Source organism: Sus scrofa, chromosome 1 (assembly GCF_054392235.1).
Source record: "Sus scrofa isolate SSC_HxYL_T2T_F1_AM1 chromosome 1, Sscrofa_HxYL_maternal_Yorkshire_Landrace_v2.0, whole genome shotgun sequence".
Lineage (NCBI taxonomy): Eukaryota > Metazoa > Chordata > Mammalia > Artiodactyla > Suidae > Sus > Sus scrofa.
This window is the reverse complement of record NC_139383.1, coordinates 137,569,982-137,595,021: the sequence shown is the minus strand read 5'-3', so window position 1 is coordinate 137,595,021 and position 25,040 is coordinate 137,569,982. Positions and strand designations below refer to the sequence as shown.

At 37.7% G+C, this 25,040-nt stretch overlaps 1 protein-coding gene across 9 annotated transcripts in view; it reads left to right on the top strand.

Moving 5' to 3' along the window:
- The window catches only part of TMEM62 (transmembrane protein 62), a 36,241-nt gene that overhangs the window by 9,020 nt on the left and 2,181 nt on the right, over positions 1–25,040 (top strand). For 3 of the 9 annotated variants that reach the window (XM_084973963.1, XM_084973964.1, XM_021097051.2), the window contains 9 exons: positions 919–1,060; positions 3,708–3,832; positions 3,983–4,105; positions 7,845–8,000; positions 11,709–11,868; positions 15,294–15,407; positions 17,884–17,968; positions 21,190–21,294; positions 23,029–23,147. In XM_084973963.1, coding sequence (XP_084830089.1) covers positions 3,714–3,832; positions 3,983–4,105; positions 7,845–8,000; positions 11,709–11,868; positions 15,294–15,407; positions 17,884–17,968; positions 21,190–21,294; positions 23,029–23,147 — 981 coding nt within the window. In that variant the 5' untranslated portion in view covers positions 919–1,060; positions 3,708–3,713. Of the gene's footprint in view, positions 1–918; positions 1,061–3,707; positions 3,833–3,982; positions 4,106–7,844; positions 8,001–11,708; positions 12,427–13,451; positions 13,706–15,293; positions 15,905–16,218; positions 17,969–21,189; positions 21,295–23,028; positions 23,148–25,040 lie in introns of those variants that run through there. The other 6 variants (XM_084973965.1, XM_021097060.2, XR_014813921.1 and 3 more) reach the window with 5 other exon arrangements.

Genomic DNA, 25,040 nt, shown 5'->3' with positions numbered 1-25,040 from the left:
TTTAACTATTAATTGTAATAGCTATGACAATATTTTTATTTGTGATATTTTTGATGGCTGTTGTTGCTTAAAGATAGCTCCCTGGTAGTACATTAAATTTCAGAAGTTTATTTGTATTTTTTTCACATGGGCTCTTAGGTAAGACATCATATAAGACACTTAGATATTTTCTTATAATGTTCTGACATTTGAGTAATAAAGGTATGGTCCCAATATAAGCTCTACTTTGTTCCACATTTATTCAACAAATACTTAAGGAGTGCTGACACTGTACTCTGTTGCCCATCCCTTCTCCCTACCCTCACTCTCCACCTTTCTGAATACCTGAACACTGCTACTTAAGGTGGTGAGGTCTTTCATTCCTGGATATGGACCCTGTGTATGTTATCAGCATAGTTTTAGGAACTGAAAAAAGATTTTTCTCCTGACTTGGTGACTTCATCTTTGCAAGGCTTTTTTTTTTTTTTTTTTTTTTGTGAGTTAAACCAGTGCAGTTCTGTTTCAAGAGGTAAACACTTTTGTATCTCACTACACCAAGAATTCTGCTAGGTACTTAGTAGGCCCTCATTAACATTTTTAATGATTGATAAGTACCGTTTCACCTGATGCTGACTGATCTTTTTAAATTGTTTAATGGACTGCATAAAATAGCCACCTGCTTCTCTGCTTTGCTTTAGTGACCTTGTGCTTGGTTATGGATATATTTGCCTGAGTCATTAGAGACAATGGGGGAAAACCTTTATAATTTCTTTTAATCAATTTACCTATTGTGTATCTAGTTCAGTGTATTTCTCTGTCGGATCATGAAAATTTCCTTTTCAAAGGGAGGCAAAATATTGTGTGATATTAGATAAGGAATTTAAACTCATTCTGTCTTTTTATGATTGCTCTAAAACTTTCCTGTCTTGTGTTTTTTAGGAAATATTCTGCCATACGTAGGGATGGCTCTTTCCATTATGTCCACAGTACTCCCTTTGGCAACTATTCTTTCATCTCTTTGGATGCCACCCTAAATCCAGGACCTAAGAGACCTTTTAATTTCTTTGGAATTTTAGATCAGGTACAGTAAAAATGTCACTTCATTTCTCAGCTAAACTATTTTATTTTTTCTCAGATATATGTGGCTCACTTAAAGTTATCCTCAATAAACAAATTCTTATCTAGAAATGCTTGAAAAAAATTTTACTGGTCACAGGTATGGCTAGAAGAAATTATTGATTACTTCAACCCTATCATTGCTATCCCTGTTCTTGTCCCAGAATCTGGGCAAGCACTACCTCACATTTTACATTAATTCAGTAAACATTTATTAAATATGTACTCAGTGCAGCAGGCGCTTGGGAAGATGCAGGGCATACAGCTTTGTAACTACCTGATATGTTCCCAAATCCCCACAGTTGCCATTTTTAACTAATGATCGCTAGTTTTTTGGTAAGAAAAGGGCAACCATTAAAGTCAATAAATAAGTTTCTTTTAGGAGTTCCTGTTGTGGCTCAGTGGTAATGAACCTGACTAGTATCTGTGAGGATGTGGGTTCGATCCCTGGCCTTGCTCAGTGGGTTAAGGATCCAGCGTTGCTGTGAACTGTGGTATAGGTCATAGCTGCGACTGAGATCTGGCATTGCTGTGGCTGTGGTGTAGGCTGCCAGCTGCAGCTCTGATTCTACCCCTAGCCTGGGAACTTCTGTATGTTGCAGTTGTGGCCCTAAAAAGCAAAAAAAAAAAAAAAAAAAAGAGTTTCTTTTAAAGTTTCATAAGCTCAGTGAAAACTATTGCTGGATTAAAACTGTCTGGAAAGTCATGTCTGAGAACCTCTAATTATTTCTTGGTATAGCAAATGTCAACTCATTAATGAACACATGACCATATGCAAGACCTCTGTGCCCATATATAAGAATACAAGGGTGATATGATTAAAGCCCTGGCATCCTAGAATATTTAATCTACTGGTGGGGTTTAAGACTCATACAGGAAAAATTATACTAAAAGGCAGGATTTGATAAGTGCTGAAAGATTCAAAGTGATATGAGGGTTCAGAGGAGCTTGAACAGAATATTATTAAATGCATTGTATTGTGTTAGGCATTTTATATTTTTAAATTTTTGTTTATTTATGTCTTTTAAAATTTTATTGGGGTATAGTTGACTTACAATATTGCATTAGTTTCAGCTGTCCATATCAGTTTATGTATATATAGATTCATTCTTTTTCAGATTCTTTACCCATATAGGTTATTACAGGATATAGGCATTTTATTTAATGAAAGTATGTTTTGTTTCCTATCTATCAAATGTCTTTAGACAGTTGATTAACTCATTATTTTAAATATAAAATAAATATTATATATATATTTAAAATATATACCTCTTAGAATAGTGTTTTTAAGGGATGGGTTAATCTGAACGAAAAGCAGCTGTTTGTAAAATGCAGATTCCCAGGCTTTGCCTTAGACTTCCCACATTAGAAACTCTGAAAGTAGGGCCTAGGAATTCACTGCTATAAGTACATCACAGATAGTATTAATGTATATTTATAACTGTGCAAGTTATTTTAGATATCATCTGTATGAGCGGTGATTTACAAGAGTAAAAGGCACTTATTTTAAATATTTGAAGACTTTTTTGACAGATGTATGTACAGGTGTAACTGTTACCACAATCAAGATGGAATACTTCCATTACCCTAGAAAGTTCTCTTGTGTAGTTAATCTTTGCCTCCATTCCCAGGGAACCACTGAATGGTTTTCTATCAGTATAGATTGGCACCATTCTAGAATTTTATGTAAGTGAAATCATACAGTATGTACTCTTGTGTCTGCCTCCTTTTGCTTAGTATGTTTCTGAGACTCATCCATATTGCTGTGTGTATCCTTTTTATCTTTGACTAATATTCCTTTGTAAAGAAACAAAGGAATTGCAATAAATACTGCAATTTGTTGATGATTTCTAGTTTTCGTCTATTAAGAGTAGAGCTGTTGTGAACATCCAGGTACAAGGATTTCTGTGGATATATGTACTTCTTGTTTTAGAAATATAGTTTCAATGTCCTTTTTATTTTTAAATTTTATTCATTTATTTATTTTTGTCTTTTTAGGGCGGTACCCGTGGCATATGGAAGTTCCCAGGCTAGGGGTCGAATCTGAGCTTTAGCTGCCAGCTTATACCATAGCCACAGCAATGAAGGATCTGAGCCACCTCTGAGATCTACCACACAGGTCATGGCAATGCTAGATCCTTTAACCCACTGAGTGAGGCCAGGGATCACACCCATGTCCTCATGGATAATAGTCGGTTCATCACCCCTGAGCTGCAACGGGAACTCACTCAATGTCCTTTTTATTAATTACACTATGGTATATAGGATTGAAAAGGTTAGTTGTTCTTCTTTATTTCCATAAATGAATTTATAAATAAATAAATGTAATTTAAAGATTATTCTTTATTTCTCTTTCCTTATCTATCAAATGGGAATAATCCCTGTCCTAGTTAGCACAGAGTTATTTTAGGATCAAATGAATTATAATGTAGGTGAAAACAGTTTAAAATTTACAGAGTTCCATACATTAATTAGTCATTAATTTGTGGAATTTAAGCCCTAGACATAATCTACTTATTATTATAAAATCTCTAGAAAGTAATATAATCTGTTGATATTAAATTTCAGCCTGAGCCCTAATTAAAGCTACTTCTGTTTTTCTTCCACTTCAGAAACAGATGGAAGATCTTTTATTACTGGCCAAGGAAAGTAGTTGGAGCAACCACAGTATTTGGTTTGGACACTTTACAACATCCACTATACTTTCTCCATCACCGGGGATTCGGTCAGTAATGAGGTGAGACTTACTTTCAGAATCAGAATCAAATTTTTTTTTAAATTCTTGTGTGTTGCTCCACCTATCTTGCTTTCCTGAAGAGGTCGTTTTATTAGTTTGACCTCACAAGTTATCCGTGTTCATTCATCTCATTTATTTTTCATTGGTCAGTTCGGCTACAGCTTATTTGTGTGGGCACCTCCATACGCTCGGTGGGCTGATGCCTGTTTTGCACACTCGTCACTTCCAGGGCACTTTGGAACTTGAAGTGGGAGATTGGAAGGATAACAGAAGGTAAGGGAACTATCCCACAAAATATGGCTTATACGTGTAAGCTTTGCTAAAGCAATGATAGTTTTCTTAGTGCTCTCATGAGTGACCCGAATTAAGGAAAGACTTGTGATAGCTCTGTGTTTTTATTTATTTTATTTATTTATTTTAAAATAAGTTTTATTTTTTCCATTATTGCTGGTTTACAGTGTTCTGTCAGCTCTGCGTTTTTGAAGAAGTTTATGTATCAGGCAGTCTTTATTGTTATACAGAAACCTTGTTTGCCATCACTGTCCTATGCTGGATTTTTATTTATTTATTTTTTTTATTTTTTATTTTTTTTGTCTTTTGTCGTTGTTGCTATTTCTTGGGCCGCTCCCGCGGCATATGGAGGTTCCCAGGCTAGGGGTCCAATCAGAGCTGTAGCCACTGGCCTACGCCAGAGCCACACTATGCTGGATTTTTAAACACATCCTCTAGGAAAGAGTTTTCAAACTCCAGTGTACATGAGAATGATGGAGAAGCTTATTAAAAATAAAAATTACCAGGCCCTGTCTCTAGAGATGTCTATGTTGATCTGGGTTAGGACCCAAGAAATTACTTTTTTTAAAAAGCCCACCAGATACTCAGTGTATCATACTTTGAGAAACACTGGGCTAGAAATATGTCTTTTCCTCTGAATTTTATATCTGCCTTTTTAGTTATTGCTATAAGATGTTAATGATTTAAGTTCTTCACATAGATAGTAGTTGGTTTTATTAAAGTGTTTTTAAAAATTGTTATTAACATTTTAAAATTTTAGTTGATGTAGAATATTATGTTACAGGTGTACAGTGTAATTATTTAAAAATTTTAAAGTTTATGCTCCATTTGTAGTTATGATAAAATACTGGCTATATTTCCGGTGTTATTCAATATATCCTTATAGCTTACTTTATATGTAATAGCTTGTACCTCTTTTTTTTTTTTTTTTTTTTTTTGTCTTTTCTAGGGCCGCACCCACGGCACATGGAGGTTCCCAGGCTAGGGGTCGAATCGGAGCTGCAGCTGCCAAGTCCACGCCACAGCTACAGCCACGCGGGATCTGAACCGCGCCTGCAACCCACACCACAGCTCACGGCAACGCCGGATCCCCAACCCACTGAATAAGGCCAGGGATCGAACCCACAACCCCATGGTTCCTAGTCGGATTCACTAACCACTGAGCCTCGACAGGAACTCCAGTTTGTACCTCTTAACCCTTATCTCTGTGTTGCCCCTCCCCACTCTTCCCTCTCCCCACTGGTAACTGATAGTTTCTTCTCTGTATCTATGAGTCTCTTTCTTTTTTATTATCTGCCCTAATTCGTCGTGTTTCTTAGATTCCATAAGAAATAAGTGTATATTTATACACTTATAATTGATATCACATAATATTTGTCTTTCTCTCTCTGACTTATCTCACTTAGTGTAATCCCCTCCAAGTCTGTCCATGTTGTTGTAAATGGCAAATTTCATTCTTTTTCATGGCTGAGTAGTATTCCATTGTGTGTGTGTGTGTGTGTGTGTGTGTGTGTGTGTGTGTACATCTTCTTTATCCATTATTCTGTTGATTGATGGACGGGTTATTTCCATATCTTGGCAGTGTACATTGGGGTACATGTGTCTTTTCAAGTTAGTGTTTTCATTTGTTTTGGATGTACCAGGAGTGGAAATGCTGGGTCATGTGGTAGTTTTAGGGTTAATGTCATTTGAAGAGAAAACATATCTTATTTATCAAAAGTACACAGTATAGTTAAATATATATTTATTAAGAAGAACAAAATCTCTCTCTTTTTTTGTTTTTTTTTAGGGCTGTACCCATGACATATGGAGGTTCCCAGGCTAGGGGTCTACACTACAGCCACAGCCACACAGGATCCTTCACCCACTGAGAGGGGCCAGGGATCAAACCCACATCCACAAGGATACTAGTCAGGTTCGTACTGCTGAGCCACAAGAAGAACTCTTGAAATATATATTTTGAGAATAACTATTTAAGTATAATAGTTTAAGTATAAATAAGTATCATCTCATTTTTTAAAATCGATTGCTGTTTAACTTATTTGAATCCAGTGCTATGAAGATATGAGGTAACTCAGTAAATATTTATTGAGCTGAATATGTTATCTTTCTATTCTTAACTACAGTTGACCATTGAACAACACAGTTTGAACTGTGCAGGTCCATCTATATTCAAACTTTTTTTCCACAAAAGCCTTACTATTGTACCATACAATCCATGGTTAGTCGAATCAATGGATGTAGAACTAAGGATATGGAGGGCGTACTGGGAAATTATATTCAGGTTTCTGACTGCTTGGGGAGTCGGTGCCCCTAACCCCCACATTGTTCAAGGGTCAACTGTACTTCCATTAATTAAAAAGCATCTTTGTATCTTGGAAGGTACTTACTTATTTCAGTTGGCTTTTCTAGAAACTGTATAAGAGCTGCACTTGAAGTCTATAATTGGTTGGCAACTATAATTGCTTTGAACTAATTAACCTGTCAATTCATGATTGTGAGGCTGTGGGCTGGGCTGGAATTGCCTTTTACCAGGTAGCCTTTCTAACTCTTGATCAGTTTCTTTATTTTTTTGTAAATGCTATAGTTCCAAGTTAAGTGGTGTTAATTATGGAACCATTTCCTTTCTTTCTTTTCCCACCTGCTCTCCTGTGTTCCAACCCTGGGTTTTATCTGGAGTTTGTTTTACTGAAAGAACCTAACCTCTACCTGCCCTTATAAACATTTAAATTGTGTTAGTGCAATAGAAGAGTTTTTTTAAAAGTTAGTATATTAGTAATATTAGGCTAGACTTTGTTATGGATGCAAATAAATCCAGAAATATCAATGGCTTAGCACAACAGATGTTTGTTTTTTCACTTAATGTAAATTGGTGTGAATCAGGGCAACTCTCATCCAAGCGTGACAGGGATTCATACTTCCTCCGTCTTATAATGCCACTATTTCAATGCCTCAATTCCAGGGCAGGGAAGACAGTACAGAGAACACATACCCACTCTTAAGTACTTTGGACCAGAAGTGTGATACATGTCACTTCTGTTCACAGCCCATTGGCCAGAACTAGTCACATGGTCCCAACCTAATACCAGGGAGACTGGGAAGTGCAGGGGAGCACGTGGAGTATTTGGTGAGCACTATTATTTCTGGCATAGCTAATCATTTCTCTCCTCAGTTCTAAAAGTTAGAAAATACAGAACTTTGGTTACTCTTTAATGAATACTTGTACCTTTCATTGTGCACTTAGAAAACCAAAACCACTTAACTTTTGTTATTTTCTTTGACATAATAGAAATAAAGGTTTAAAAGAATTAAAGGTTTCTAATTGTATGCATTTTAATATTATGTGTAGCATTGTTGATGGGATGAAGAATATCAGATATTATCAGGCTTATGATGAATGTTTTAGGTTCAAAATAGTGTTAAAGTATAACAATTAATTGAGTTAATTCAATAACCATTTATTTAAAAATTAAAGAGTACATGTTATGTCCCAGGCATTGTCCTAGGACAGTGAAAATTCATTGCTTCAGTCAGATCCTAGTTGTGACAGATGTGAAGTATAAGTGATAGGAGCAAAGGAAGAAAGAGAAATAATATGATTTACACTCATGATCTCAGAGAATATAGTTTTATATTTTTACATTTGTTTTGTATACATCATCCTTCAGGCTGTCTTACAATATGAAGTGACTAAATTACCCCATTGTCCTCTGGTCTCTAGGTACCGGATCTTTGCTTTTGATCATGACCTCTTTAGCTTTGCAGATTTGATCTTTGGCGAGTGGCCCGTGGTTCTTATCACCAATCCCAAGGCTCTCCTCTATAGTTCTGCTAAACATGAACCACTAGAAAGACTCCTTTACTCAACACACATCAGGTATGTAGCAGCTTTTCAGAATTTACTTTCAGTTTGATATTGATAGAGAGTAAGTCATTGTGATTGCATTCTCACGTGCAAGCTATGAGATACCCTACTTTCATTTTCTCAACCATCTAACATTATATAAAGTTAAACTGCCTATTGTTTCATTCCCACTCAGTGAAAAAATATATATAATTTAAAAATTTTTTTTTAATTTATTTTTTGGCCACACCTATTGCATGTGGAAGTTCCCAGGCCAAGGACTGAACCTGCGCCACAGCTATAAACCAGAGCCACAGCAGTGGCAATGCTGGATCCTTAACCCACAGAGCCACCAAGAAACTCCAAAAAATATATATAATTTTTTAAGCTACTGAAATAAAAAAAAATCAGAATGCATAATCCTGCCATTGTTATTTTTGTCTTTTATTCCAGCCTTATTATATGCGTGTTTTTACATTGCTATAATCATAATACACCTATTCGTGTCCTACTTTAAAAAATTTACATCATATATCAGAAGTATATATTTTTTCATTTTGTTACACAGCCTTTCAAAAAAGCAAAAGCTGGAGTTCCCGTCGTGGCGCAGTGGTTAACGAATCCGACTAGGAACCATGAGGTTGCGGGTTCGATCTCTGCCCTTGTTCAGTGGGTTAACGATCCGGTGTTGCCGTGAGCTGTGGTGTAGGTCGCAGACGCGGCTCAGATCCTGCGTTGCTGTGGCTCTGGTGTAGGCTGGCGGCCGCAGCTCCAATTCGACCCCTAGCCTGGGAACCTCCATATGCCATGGGAGCGGCCCAAGAAATGGCAAAAAGACAAACAAACAAACAAAAACCAAAAAAGCAAAAGCTGTATAAACCTTATGGAATTGAAAATTCATTTGGCATATGAATTAGTATAGATAAATAGAATCTATATTCCGTGTATAGAATGGATAAGCAATGAGTGGATAAGCAATGAGATCCTGCTGTATGGCACAGGAAACTATATCTAGTCACTTGTGATAGAATATGATGGAGGATAATGTGAGAAAAAGAATGTGTATGTGTATATATATATAATATATATATATATATAATATATGTATGACTGGGTCACTTTGCTGTACAGCAGAAATTGACCACATTGTAAATCAACCATAATAGAAAAAATAAAAATCTTAAAAATAAATAAATAGAATCTACATTAGCATTCCTTTTATAAAGAGACTTATTATAACCTTTTGCAAACATAAGGGCACTTGTTTTAACATAGTCTTTTAAATTTTATTTTGAAAAGTAGTATAACATAATAACCTTTGGAAAACAGTGTAATGAGATTATAGTTGTACCCTTGTCCCACCTCCGCAGCTCCCAGTAGAGCCATTATTACTGTGATTTTCCTTCTCAGGCATTCTCCTTTAGGCTTGTTTTTGTTTTTTTTTTTTTGCCTTTTTGCCATTTCTTGGGCTGCTCCCGTGGCATATGGAGGTTCCCAGGCTAGGGGTGGAATTGGAGCTGTAGCCGCCGGTCTACACCAGACCCATAGCAACGCGGAATCCAGCCGAGTCTGCGACCTACACCACAGCTCACGGCAACACCGGGTCCTTGACCCACTGAGCAAGGCCAGAGATCAAACCCTCAACCTCATGGTTCCTAGTCAGATTCGTTAACCACTGAGCCACGAGGGGAACTCCTAGGCATGTATTTATATAGTTGCAATTCATATGGCACAGACTATTCCAATTCAGCTTCTCTCTGAACAGGGAAAATGCACCACAGTTTGTCTAACCATTTTCCTATCTCATTGGTGAACTTTTATGATTTTTTTTTTTTTTTTTGGTCTTTTTCTAGGTCCGCTCCCGCGGCATATGGAGGTTCCCAAGCTAGGGGTCGAATCAGAGCTGTAGCTTCTAGCCAACGCCAGAGCCACAGCAACGCGAGATCCGAGCCACATCTGCAACCTATACCACAGCTCATGCCAACGCCAGATCCTTAACCCCCTGAGTGAGGTCAGGGATCAAACCCACAACCTCATGGTTCCTAGTCGGATTTGTTAACCACTGAGCCATGACGGGAACTCCTTGATTTTTTTTCTAATTTGAGCATAAACATCTGATGCATATAGATTCTTCCTTCATTTGAATAACTGCTTTAGTTCTGGAAATGAGATTCTAGGTGAAAAATTTTGAATTCCTTTGTGACTATTGATAAAGATTACCTATTTACTTTTGTTTTTGCAACTAAAATCATTATTCATTTTCACAAAATTGTGGCAGAATATACATAGCATAAAATTTACCATTTAATAGTTTTTGGTGTACATTTCAGTGGCAATAAGTACCTTCATGTTGTTGTGCAACCCTCACCACCATTTATCTTCCAAAAGTGAAAGTATACCCATTCAGCAATAACTTACTATTCATCCCCACTGTCTCTATGAATCTGACTACTCTAGATTCCTCATACAGAGGAATCATACAGAATCTGTCTTTTTGTGACTGGCTTCTTTCATTTAGCATATGTCCTCATTCATTTTGAAGCATGTGTCAGAATTCCCTTCCTTTTTAAGGCTGAATAGTATTTCATTGCATGTATACACCACATTTTGTTTATCCACTCATCTGTTGATAGTTTTGCTTCCATCTTTTTGCTGTTATGAATAATGCTGCTATGAACATGGGTGTAAAAATATGTGTCCCAGTTCTTGCTTTCAGTTCTTTTGGGTATATATTCAGAAGTGGAATTGCTGGACCATATGATAAATTTATGTTTAATTTTTTTAGGAACTACCATATGTTTTCTGTAGTGGCTGTGTCACTTCATGTTCTCACCAGGAGTGCATAACATACCTAACTACTTTTTTTTTTTTTTTTTTTTTTGACTGCATGTATGGCATGTGGCAGTTCCTGGGCCAGGGACTAAACCTGTGCCATAGGGGAACCTCCCCCAATTACATTTTAAAACAGATACTAATTTATAATGTCACTAAGCAATATGAGTGCCTGTTTCACAGCACTTTTATCATTATTGGGTATTGTACTTTCAAAAAGATTTACTAGTTAATCTTGAAAAAAGGGTACCAGGCTAGTTCAATTTATTCCTTTGGATCAGTAGGTAAGTAGAACATATATCTCTTGGTCAGGTTTCCTGATAGAAGCTAGATATCAAATTTAGATTTAGCATTGCTTCTAATTTCTCACCTGTTCAGGTTTTCTGAATTATGTAACTTCAGAAGCTACATCTGTCTAGGAAGATACCAGATCATATACCAGATCATATGAATATACAGCCATACAATGTAATGGTCTGCTTTCTAGTTGTTCCTTGGTTTCTCTGGGGAATTGGTTCCAGGACCCCCTGTGAATACCCAAATCCACAGATGCCCAGGTCACTTATATAAATGGTGTAATATTTGCATATAATTTACAGACATTTTCCCGTATATTTTAAATCATCTCAGATTACCCTTAATACCTAATACGATGTAAGTGCTATGCAAATAATTGCCGGCACAAGGCAAATTCAAATTCTCCTTTCCGGAACTTTCTGGAAAATTTTCTTTTCTGAATATTTTCAATACATTGTTGGTTGAATCCATAGGTTCCACACCCTAAGAACCCATAGATTAACTAACGGAAGGCCAACTGAATTACATCTTTTCAGGTTATAATAGGGTTATTCTTCTTTGTAAAAACAATGCCAAATACCTAAAAACCATGCATTTATGCTCTCATTTTAGAGTCTTGGCCTTTTCCTTATCCTCCATTACTTCTGTGACAGTTAAGATTGATGGAGTTCATTTAGGGCAAGCCAGTCATTTGTCTGGTCCTATTTTCATACTAAAGTGGAACCCAAGAAACTACGGTAATAAGACACATAACATAGAAGTAATCGTCCAGGTAAGTTACTAATTTTCTATTTGCTGTGTAAATGATTAGGCTATAACCTTATTGAACTCCAGCTTAGCTTGTTTGTTTTTAATCAGCTGATAAGGTGAAACTAAGTTAATAAAAAATTTGAAAACACTGGGTTTTAATATGTTCTGAAATGGGCACTTGGGGTAATTCTACTCTTAGACTAAAAATTGGACAGAGGACCTGAGTGGGCAGCTACTGGCTACAGTCTCCTCTTTTTTTTTTTTTTTTTTGCTTTTATTTTTTTAATTTTTTAAAATTCATTTTACTATAGTTGATTTACAACGTTCTGTCAATTTCTGCTGTACAGCAAAGTGACCCAGTCATACATATATATGTATGACTTCCATCATGTTCTGTCACATGTGATTAGATATAGTTCCCTATGCAAAACATTAGGACCTCATTGCTTATCCCTTCTAAATGTAATAGTTTACACCTATTAACCTCAAACTCCCAGTCCATCCTGCTCCCTCCCTCTTCCCCTTGGCAACCAAAAATCTGTTCTTCATGTCTGTGAGTCTGTTTCTGTTCTGTAGATAGGTTCATTTGTGCCACATTTTACATTCCATATATAAGTGATAGAACTAGAGTCTTATATCAAGTGAAGTCAGAAAGAGAAAGACAAATACCATCCCCTCTTTTTAATCCCTAGGGAATTTTTTTTTTTTCCTTTTTTTTGGCTTCTCCCAAAAGAAGAATAGAACCTGAGTCACAGCAATGACAGCACCGAATCCTTAACTGCTAGGCCACCAGGGAACTCTCATTCTTTTGTTTTCTTCCAACTTTGGCCAGAATCTTTTAATAATAGGAGTGCATTCCCCAGTATACCCAGTGATAATAGAATAGGTCAGACAACATGGCTTTGATTGCTGTCTCCAAGGATTGGAAAATTGTGTCACTATTTTGAAAGCTCAATTGAACATTAAATAGGGAGCCTGGTCCCCTCCTTCATCAGTGGGAAAGTTCTGTCCGGGGTTGATTGATTGACTGATTGATTTTGGCCACATCTGTGGCATATGAAACTTCCTGGGCCAGGAATCCAACCCATGCCACAGCAGCAGCCTGAGCTGCTTCAGTGACAACACTGGATCCTTAAATCGCTGTGCCATGGGAAACTCTGACTATAGATAAGTCAGAGAAAAATCTGTGAAAGAAGACATCAAAATATTATATTTTACCTATTCACTATACTTATACACTGTGTTGGTATTCATTTGTAGGTTCTGAGCAGCCTAGTAGCAACTAAACCCTTAGATCAGTTATCAGTGTGGTTCCTGAACTAGCAGCCTCATCATCACCTGGGAACTTGTTAGCAATCCCATCCCAAACCTATGAATCAGAAAATCTGGAGATGGAACCCAGCCATCTGGTTTCACAATTTCTCCGGGTAATTCTATTGTGTACTAAAGTGTGAGACCTAGAATTTAAGATTATTGTGCCTACGTGGCCAATTTGAAGAGTAGACTAGAAATCTCTATATCTCAAAATGAAGGAAAAATCTCTGCTTTAATTTTTTTTCTTTGGTCTTTTTGTCATTTCTTGGGCCGCTCCCGCGGCATATGGAGGTTCCCAAGCTAGGGGTCTAATCGGAGCTGTAGCCACCAGCCTACGCCAGAGCCACAGCAACGCAGGATCCGAGCTGCGTCTGCAACCTACACCACAGCTCACGGCAACGCCGGATCGTTAACCCACTGAGCAAGGGCAGGGACCGAACCCGCAACCTCATGGTTCCTAGTTGGATTCATTAACCACTGCGCCACGACGGGAACTCCAAAATCTCTGCTTTAAAACAAGAACTTATTTAAAAAAAAAACAAAAACCGAGAACTTATAATTCAAAGAAAGACCATTTGAACAATAAAAGTTTGATAAACATCAGTACTAGTTCTTTTTGCTATTTACAACTTTTTTATGATAGCAACTTTAAATATATGAAAGAGATACTATAATGAATTCACATGTATCCTTTACTCTAGATTATCATTTTATGACCAATCTTATGATGAATCTGTACCCCTCCACTTCTCTCTCCTCCCTGCACCATGATGTCATTTCGTCTTTAAATATGACAGCATTGCTGAAAGAAAACTATTTTAAAAAACATAAACATAATACTGTATCACACCTGAAATATAACCATAATTCCTTAATACCAAAATATCTGGCTAGTATTCAGTTTTCCTATTTTGGCATATATATATTTATACACACACACATATACATATAGGCATACACACACACATATATATGTGTGTGTATGTATATATTTTATATGCCAGTGTATATATATTATTTGGTTGATTCAAATCAGAATCCAAATAAGGCTCAAATATTGCATTTAGTTGATTTGTCTCTTTAGTTTCTTTTAATCTATAGGTTCTCTCTCCCCTCTCCTTTTTTTTTCCCCTCCTAGCAATTTGTTTGCTTTGGAAACTAGGTCTTTTATCCTGTAGACTTTCCATATTCTGGATTTTTTCTGTTTACATCCATGTGGTTTCATGTAGCATGTTCCTCCACTCCCTCTTAGTTTCTATAACTGGTACTTAGATTTTGAGGTTTGATCAGATTTGAGTCTGTCTGCTCTTAGGCAGGAATGCTTCATTTGGTGTTTCATATTTTTATCAGAAGCCTGTAATATCTGATTGTCTCTCTTTTAATAATGTTAAGATTAATCAGTGTTTGTAGACATGGCTGGCCCTACTCAGTGGTGTCCTAGAAATTTTAACAACCAGCTTGAGGCAGGCTTCAAGGGGCCACCCTGACTGGTAGCACCTCCCTGATTTATACCAATTTCCATAGTATAAATATCTCTACTGTGGCTGGTTTTAAGCTATCAACACAGCTGGTCTGCAAAATTCCTGAAAATATAGCAATTGGTCCTTGTGGATCAGTCAAGCTGGAGAGAATACATTGTGATACATGCTGAAACTTCCAGTTCAAATCTAGAATTACAGGGTTTAAAAGAAGTTTTATTTAAAGTGCTAACAGGAAAAAAATCAAAAGTAAGTGGAAAAAAAATGTAATTATTCTGAGATAACTGACAGGAGTTCCTGTCGTGGTACATCAGAAACGAATCTGACTAGGAACCATGAGGTTTCAGGTTTGGGTTCAATCCCTGGCCATGATCAGTGGGTTGGGGAACTGGCGTTGCTCTGAGCTATGGCGTAGGTCACAGATGCAGCTCAGATCTGGCGTTGCTGTGGCTCTGGCATAGGCTGGCAGCTGTAGCTCCTATTAGACCCCTAGCCTGGGAACCTCCATATGCCGCGAGTTCGGCCCTAAAATGCAAAAACCAAACCAAAACAAAACCTGAGATAACTGACAAAAATTATTTTGGAAACAATCTTGGAACATGGCACGTATTTTAAATATATATGAGGGCTGCTTGTCTGCTGTTCTTATAACTAGGATTCTGCTGGAAGAAGTAAGAGTGTTCACCACGTTTTTTCTGCTCAGAAGGACATTCATCTTAGATTTGATCCTCTGGCATCATTTATTCTCCTTACTGACCACTGCATTGTGGTGAGTAAATTCAACTAAATGGTATGTGTGTTTTTACTAGATTGGGTAGGTCCAAAATCATAAATAATATTATCATGTGATGAGAAAGCTGAACCTTATAAAGTTTAGTTAATTATTTGTCTAGAGGAATAAAATGACTTTAAGTTGATTTGAATTAAAACAAGTGAAGGCATAGACAAATAATACCTATTTTGGGACCTGTTCTAACGAATGGTATAAAACCAGGATAACTAAAGGAATTATAGGAATTGTGCTAAATTGGATTAGGATCTTTCAAAAATATTTCTTCCTACATAAATAATACATCCTTAATATAGAATACTTGGAAAATTTAGAAATAAAGTACAATCAGCCCCACATCATTCTTTGATCATGCTAATCATTGTAACCATTGTATTTGTCATTATGATATGCTATATTTGTTTTTCTCTTATTTATATTTGTATATATATGTTTTTGCTTTTTAGGGTTGCATCCATGGGATATGGAACTTCCCAGTCTAGGGGTCAAATTGGAGCTACAGCTGCCAGCCTATGCCACAGCCAGAGCAACAATGGATCTGAGCCACATCTGCAGTCTACACCACAGCTCACGGCAACGCCAGATCCTTAAACCCCTGAGTGAGGCCAGGGATCGAACTCACATCCTCATGGATAATAGTTGGATTTGTTACTGCTGAGCCAGAACAGGAACTTCATTTGTATATATTTGTGTGTGTGTGTATGTATATATATATATATACACTTTTTTTTTTTTTTTGGTCTTTTTGCCTTTTCTAGAGCCGCTTCCCTCGGCATATGGAGGTTCCCAGGCTAGGGATCTAGTCGGAGCTGTAGCTGCCGGCTTACACCACAGCCACAGCAACACGGGATCCGAGCCACGTCTGTGACCTACACCACAGCTCATGGCAACGCCATATCGTTAACCCACTGAGCAAGGCCAGGGATCGAACCCGCAACCTCATGGTTCCTAGTCTGATTCGTTAACCACTGCACCATGACGGGAACTCCTATTTGTATGTATTTTTAACATAAACTGGTAATGTACTTTTCATTCTCTTTTGCTATCTGATTTTTTCCACTCAGGAATTTGACTATTTTCTCACATCAGTTTATATTTTATTATAAATGAAGCTTATTGGCTGCATTGTATTGTCATAGATATACCTTAATTTATTTAACCACTTCCCTATTGTTGGACATTTGTTTCTAATTTTCCCCTCTACTATAAAAATACTGCTTATAACTAAGTTTTTTCATATATTAGCTTTTTGGGAAATTTCTGGAAATGAATTGTTGGATCAGAGAGTGTATGCCTCATTTATTTTATAATTATACAAATTTTAAATTATTTATAATAGTCATTGTTTTTGGTCTATCCCCCCCAACCCCCCATTAAAATATAAGCCCCATGAGGGCAGCAATCTTTGTCTTTTTGAAATGCCTAACATAGAGTTGGCCCTTACATAAATATCTCCTGAATGAATAAATGGGCATTTTGTGTTTTGTTTTGTTTTTTAGTTTTTAATATACACTGTCAAATTGTCTTTCAGAGAAGCTCTGGCAATTTTACTCTTATTTACCTCAGATATCACCTATCCTGGGTATTGACATAAAAGATACAAAAGGTATATACATCACAGTGCTGAGAAGAAAATTTAAACCCCCTTTAATTTCACTTCCCAGAAATTGCTTTAGCATATATCCTCACATACTTGAAATGTGAATTCATTATTATTTTAATTTACTTCTATTACTTGTGTGATTGAGCTTGTAAAAAATATGACTAATGGGCATTTTCATCACATTTTTACAAATCCTTTTGTATCATTTATTTATTTTGGGGGGGAATTTTTAATAGTCACCTGGATCAGGCTTTGGAAACTTTGATATACTTATGAATCCTCTGGGATTGTTAATAAAAGGCAGATTCTGATTCAGTAGGCCTGAGATTCTGCATTCCTACCAGGCTCAAGGTGATTCCAATGATGATCTGGGTCCCATACTTTGAGAAATAAGAACCTAGGTTACACATCTCTTTACCGTGATTTAATCTCCAAGTGAATGACTTATTGATGGAGAAAGCATAAGGAAATGCAGTCTCTGCTCAGCCTGCTGTGTACTGAGTACTGTTTTTTTTTTTTTCACTCTTATGCAACTTTAAATAAAACAGTACAAATTATATTTATCCCAGTATGATGAGGGTAGACTATTTTAATTTGATCACTTTATATAATCATAAAATTACTTAGTTTCAGCATTGTTCCAAGTATCCAAATCTTGAAAGAATGGTGCTGAGGCAACATAATAATTTTTCTTTGGTGGATCAGATGTTCAATTCTCTTTGACCATATATTTTTCTTATATAGACATTTTTAAACTAATGATGTCATTTCCATTTTTGTTAATGAGGCCATTTTAAAAAGCTGCAGCTGTACCCATGTGTCTGTTCCACGTTAACATCTATTTCTCTGCAGGCCCGGGTTGTTTTTGTGATGATTGTGCTGATCCAGCTCATCATTCTCATTACTTTCAGGTTTCGAGCACATCCAGAGCATAAAGGTTAGCACCATAGTTCCTTTTATTCTTAGAAGACTTTAGTGTATCCCGTAATGTCCTCACTATCACCAAGTAACAAATAGCACTGCAAATTATCTTTGCCTGAAGCTCTGTGAGGTGCATCCTTCAAACTATCCTGCTCCCCTCAAACCCTCTTTTCCATATCATTTTCTCCAACCTTTCCAGGTCATAATGAGCTCTTGCTTCTCTGAATCTCAATAGGCCTTCCTGAGGATTAAGCCTGTGCCTAACTAGCTAGTCACCTTGCTGTGCATAACCACTTTATATGTATACATTCTCTCCTCAGTCAGACTATAAATTCCTCAATACAGGAGCTCTTGTTTTCTACTTTGTTTTCCACAGCACCCAGCACTGAGTTTGTGCATAAGAGACAACAAATCTTGTTAAATTAAATTTTCCATATCCCTTCCTGGCTTGGATGAAATCCCTGGAGTCAGGAACTGGTTGTGGGGGAGGGGAGTATTATAGTAATGAGTGAACAGTAGCATGGTTAATGAATAGGCAGTATACATATCCTCCTGAATGTTTTCCTGCTTATATATATTTTTAAAATTTTTGTGAAAAAGTTCAAGAAGCATTATTGCACACATATATTTTCCTGCACATAATGTTAATAAACAAATATTTGAGGAAGGGCCCCAGCCTCATGACGTGGGAACACCAGTATTTTTGTATAGTTATTTAAAATTTACAACATATTTTTATCTATGTTATCTCAATCCTAGAAACAATCCTGAGAGGTAGATGTTATTGTTCCCATTTTAATGATTAGACAACTAAGGACTGGAGAAGTTATGTAGGTTATCCAATATCTCATAGCTAATAAGAGATGGACCCCAGGTCAGATCTTTTATTTAAACAACACTTCCCAACTTTGACTACACTTTAGAATCCCCTGGGGAACTTTTAAAAATCTGTGTCTACACAGCCCTCTTAGTGTTTACACAGAATCTCTGGGAGTAGGAGCTAAGTGTCAGTCATCCTCAGGTGACTACAATGCACAGTCAAGGCTGAGAAGCATGGCTCTGAGGAAGGTAGTATTTCTCAGTCCTGCTGCTTAGAATCACCTGGGTTGCTGCTTGACTCCCCTCTTCCCAGGCCAATCAAATCAAAATCTCTGGAAGATAAGACCTGGGCATGAGTATTTTCTAAAAGTGCCCCCAGATGGAGTTCCCACTGTGGTGCAATGAGATTGGGGGTATCTCTACAGTACCAGGACTCAGGTTCATTCCTGCCCCAGCACAGTGGGTTAAGGATCCTGCATTGCCACAGATGCAGCGACCTTTGTGTCTGATTCCTGGCCTAGGAACTCCCTATGCTGTGGGGTGGCCAAAGAAGAAAAAAAATTTCCCCTTGGTTATTTTTTTCTTCTTTTTTGCTTTTTAGGGCCACACCCACAGCATATTTAGGTTCCCAGGCTAGGGGTCGAATCAGGCTAGCTGCTGGCCTACACCACAGCCACAGCAACACTAGATCTGAGCCACGTCTGTGACCTACACCACAGCTTACGGCAGTGCTGGATCCCCAACCTGCTGAGTGAGGCCGTGGATTGAACCTGCATCCTCATGGATACTAGTCAGATTTGTTTCTGCTGTGCCACCAGGGGAACTCCCTCCCCTAGGTTATTCTAATGTGCAGCCAAAGTAGAGAATCAGTGCTTAAAGCACAGCTGCCTCTAAGGCTAAAGGATGATTTATTTTTATTTTTATTTAATTTTTGTCTTTTCTAGGGCCGCACGCACAGCATATGGAGGTTCCCAGGCTAGGGGTCTAATCGGAGCTGTAGCCACTGGCCTACACCACAGCCATAGCAACTCAGGATCTGAGCTGCGTCTGCAACCTACACCACAGCTCATGGCAACGCCGGATCCTTGACCCACTGAGTGAGGCCAGAGATCGAACCTGCAACCTCATGGTTCCTAGTCGGATTCGTTAACCACTGAGCCACGACAGGAACTCCCATGGATGATTTATTTTTAATGGATAACAATTATTATAGGTGGATTTGTAGATTAATAATTTGAGAAGTACCAGACTAGAACAAGAAGGAAGCTGAGAGAGGAATGAGGAGCAAGTGTGCAACCCACAAAGTGAGAAAGGTCATGTATCAGCTTTGAAATGACCTGTCAGGCTGAACAGTGTTATAAAATGCATGTGCTGGCCTATTGGAAAGACATGCTATTTACCTTACATCAGGCTGTTTTTCACTCAGGCCAGTCGTTTGAATAGTTTCACCTCTAGCATTGTTCAGTGTATGCTGAGCTTCCCATCAAATTCACTGGTGTGTGACCAGCCACAGACAGGGTGAGGATCTGTGGTGCTTTAGTCTGTGGCCACAGAACAAAACCCTTGTGCTGGGGCTTTCTGGCCCTGCATTTTAAGAGATGTGAATTTGGAGAACTTTGGGGATCTCTTCCAGTTGGAGTGAGAGGGTAGCTGTGTGAGTTCAGATCTGTATCATACAAGAGAAAAGAGTATTTGGATAGATTCTCTTACTTAAGATTAAATTTTGAGGGAGTTCCCATTGTGGCTCAGTGGAAACGAATCTGATTAATATCCATAAGGTGACGACAGTAGGTTCGATCCTTGGCCTTGCTCAGTGGATGAAGGATCTGGTGTTGCGTAAGCTGTGGTGTAGGTCACAGACACCAGGCTCGGGTCTAGTGTTGCTGTGGCTGTGGCGAAGGTTGGCAGCTACAGCTCTGATTCTACCCCTAGCCTGGGAACCTCCATTTGGTTCCCAGGTACAGCCTTAAAAAAAAAAAAAAAAGACAAAGATTAAATTTTGATATTTCTTTGATATATTTTGATATAACTTATGAAAGTTTTACATTTGGATACTAAATCTTATGGAAAATGAGACTTGATCCTCCTTTGAGCACAGGACTATATTTCAAATCTACATGAAGATAAAATAGTATAGTCCTCTGGCGGGTGTATCTATTTTCATTCACTAAAAAAATGTGTGTGTGTAACAATTACATCACTGCTTTGAACTACCTACCTTCTATAATTCTAGATAAATTGGCTTACCAGGATTCCTGTCAACTTCTGAATTTAAAGTGGTGTCATCTGTATAATTACCGTATGACAAATGAGTTGCTGAAGATGTAGTAGACAACTCATGGAAGTCTTCTAGAAAATATTATAAAGAACTTGAACTTTGCATCTGTACACTGGATTTTTCAATTTTATTCTGTTTAGGGCCGCCAGGATTTGTAAATTTGACCTCATTTTCCCTTCACGTCTTGAGCAAAATAAACATCTTCTACTATTCAGTGTTGTTGCTGACCCTATATACAGTGCTGGGTAAGTCATTAGGAAATCTGAGTTTGTGGAGAATTCTGGCAAAGAATATAATGAGCATTTTGACAAGAGAGTCATTTAGGTTCTTGAGAGCATAATGGCCAGCATATGTCTCCTTCTTAAGTCATTTCCTGGGACATGGTCTTGGGAAATAAAGTTCTTTTCTAATTTAAAGGACATTTAGTTGACACCAAGTTAACTTCAGGGTGCTGAGAAGACTGTGACAGAATTAGTATTTGTACAGAAACCTAATAGAAGTTCAGTTTAAATGCCATCTCCTCAGAGCAGCCTTTTCAGACTACCTTGGAGAGGTTCTATCCTCTATTACACTTTTTGTTTTCTTCATTACATTATCAGAATTTATGATCATCCTCTGTGTCTACCGTCTCTCCCCTCATTAGATTATCCACTGATGTCTACTTTGTTCCCCTCTATGCCCAGCTCTAAGCACAATGCCTGGTATGTGGTTGAGTGACTGTTTATTAATGTGTGGTTCCTAAAAACTTAGCTCAGAAAAGAGACACTGAGATAATCAGTGGGTTCAGGCATAACTGAGCTCTTCTGTTGCATGAATTATTATATCCATACTGTAAGAAATCACTTAGTCACTTATGGAAGCAGAAAGCACTGTAATCTTTTAAATCTTTTTATTATTGTTCCTTAGTGACTATGAGCCATTTAGGAGTAGAGTCTGTTTCCTACTATTAGTCCACCTTTGGACTTTTCTTTCCTCATTAGTTAACTCCTACCAGAGAACAGAAAGTAGTTAAAGAAAAAATATGACCCTTAACCATCCTGTATAACAAACTATGGCAGATTCCCCTCTGGAGGCTGGTTTCCTTGTTAGAAGATAGGGTGAAGTGGCTTGTCTTCCACCAAGAGGCAAACCAAGTGATTTGGTTCATGGCTGTAAAAGAAAACATTAGAAGGGGAGTTGTTCTATTTTTAAAAGCTGAAACTTGAAGGGAAAACACTTTTTAAAATCAGTATGTCTAATGGAGTATATATAATATATATCTGAGAAAATTACCTATGACTTTTTAAAGTCAAATTCTACTCTTAGCAGTGAATGATGGTATTGCAATAGAGTTCCAGAAGCCTGCATACTGAGAAGGGGCAGTAAGTAATAACAGGGGGAAGGGAAAAGTCATTCTTGCATTGCAAATGAAAAATTAAAATAAAGAAGCAAGTTAAACTTTGTACATGTTAACCCTGAGTAGATAGCTGATATATAAAAATAATGGGGGTGGGTCAGCAAGGAAAGGTTAAAATATACTCATTAATATTAATAAGAAATAAAAGAATCTATATTTTATAATGATTAAAGTGGTTGAAGGCTTATTGCTTAAAAGAGTAAATCTCAGTTATTTGGAAAATTAATTCTGGTATCTATGGAGTACCTCTCTGGTCTTAAAGGAAATGTTTACTGCATTACTACTGCAACAGAATCTTCTAAAATTTATGAAGGTACTTCAGTCTGTTTCTGGAATCTATTCCAGGTAGAGCACATACTCAAGACACTTTTATAATCTAGAGAAATGTGGAGCAAAGAAGCAAATAATTGGTTAGCTAGGATACTGGGTGCAACATAGAGGTTAGTAAAGAAGAAGAGCTATGCAAATAAATGCTTATAGATGACTAGTCTCATATTTCATTATTCTTATAAATGCAACTTATGATGTATATAATCAAAGTTCTGATTATTTAGCCTCCTTTCCTGTTCGTTGCCTCTTTCAGGACCATGGTTTGTTGGTGAAATCACTAAAGGCAAACTGGGCTGCTGCTTTTCCTTTGGGATCTTTGTTGATGGACATTTCCTACCAGGCAGCCTAACGTTTATATTTGGAATTCTCCAGGTAAGAAGTCAGAAATTCAAATTAAGAACATCTTGGCCTTGGTGGACTAATTGTGTAACAGTTATGAGTTAAATCGAGAATCCTAAATTAAACACCATAGGTCATGCTTCCTAATTTACTAGCAGGGCAGTATTTAGTATCTGATGTTTTGTTTGCTTTCAGAGTGCTTCCTTAGCTCTTTCTTCCACCTCTCTCTTATAGACATTTAAAATAATAGATTTTTGGCAGGCAGGTTTATAAGAGGTACAAGAGATTTTTGTTTTTGCTGTTTGCTTCATTGTACTTTTTCATTGACAATGATAGAATAAATGATAGTCTTCTAAGTAAACCAAAATTGATTATGATAATGAAGAAGGAAGAAAGGAAAAATGGATAAGAAAAGTGGGGAGTTCCCACTACGGCACAACGGGTTAAGGATCTGGCACTCTTTCTGCAGTGGCCCAAGTTTGATCCCTGGCCAGTGAGGTGGGTTAAAGATCTGTCACTGCCACAGCTGTGGTGTAGGTCGCAGCTGCAGTTCAGATTCAGTCCCTGGCTTGAGAACTTCCATATGCCTCTGGTGAGGCCAAAAAAGAAAAAAAGAAAAAAAAGAGAAGTGAATTCAGTTACCCAATAGGAGCTTTCTAGTGATGTCTTAGTGGTACACTTGTTTGGGAAACATGGATATATTAGGTTAACATTGGATTAAGATTCCTTTAAAAGAAACAAACATACACCAGAAACCCCTGATCTATAGCAAATCTCTATAAATTGGTTTGAAAACTATTTACTGGAGTTCCCGTTGTGGCTCAGCAGTAACAAACCTGACTAGTATTCATGAGGACCCAGGTTCGATCCCTGGCCTCGCTCAGTGGGTTAAGGATCCAGAGTTGTCATCAGCTGTGGTGTACGTCACAGACCTGGCTCAGATCTGGCGTTGCTGTGGCGCTACTGTGACGGCTGCAGCTCCGATTAGACCCCTGGCCAGGGAACTTCCACATGCCACAGGTGCAGCCCTAATAAGACAAAACAAAAATGCATTATTTACCTAATATTTATTGCTTTCACTTAATGGGGCTAGAGAACCAAAACCTGAGGTGATGATCTGAGGTTTTGAAAGAGATCCAAAAACGTTGTCAAAATGAGATAAGAGGGCAGTAAAACATGATCAGCAGGATTAAAGACAAATAGGGAAGACCTCTGCCTAGTGAACACGGACCACAGGCCAGAACGTTTTCTATATGGCAGCATTTCATTTGTGTGTAGATCCAAGTCTTGTTCAGTTTTCTGTTATGTAGATGGAGGCTGTCTCTCAGAAATACTCTTATTCTGAGTAAAACCTGAGCCTTACCAAAAGGTGAGCTTATAGTCCCATTTTAATAAATAGTACACTAATAGTGGAATTTATGTATCCTCTAGGCCCATGGCTCCCAAATCCATTATGTCTCTGTCCTATACCTCTTCTCTGCACCTCATATGCCTGTTTATCCAACTGTCATTTCTCATCTTCCTTAGCTGTCTAATAAGAATCTCAATTTAATACTATACCTCTGACAGGACCTTTATTATTATTTTATTATTATTTTTTTTATTACTCAAATGAATTTATCACATCTGTAGTTATATAATGATCATAACAATCCAATTTCATGGGATTTCCATCCCATAACCCAAGCATATCCCCCCACCCACCAAACTGTCTCCTCCAGAGACCATAAGTTTTTCAATATCTGTGAATCAGCATCTGTTCTGCAAAGAAGTTCAGTCTGGGAGTTCCCGTGGTGGCGCAGTGGTTAACGAATCCGACTAGGAACCATGAGGTTGCGGGTTCGGTCCCTGCCCTTGCTCAGTGGGTTAACGATCCGGCGTTGCCGTGAGCTGTGGTGTAGGTTGCAGACGCGGCTCGGATCCCGC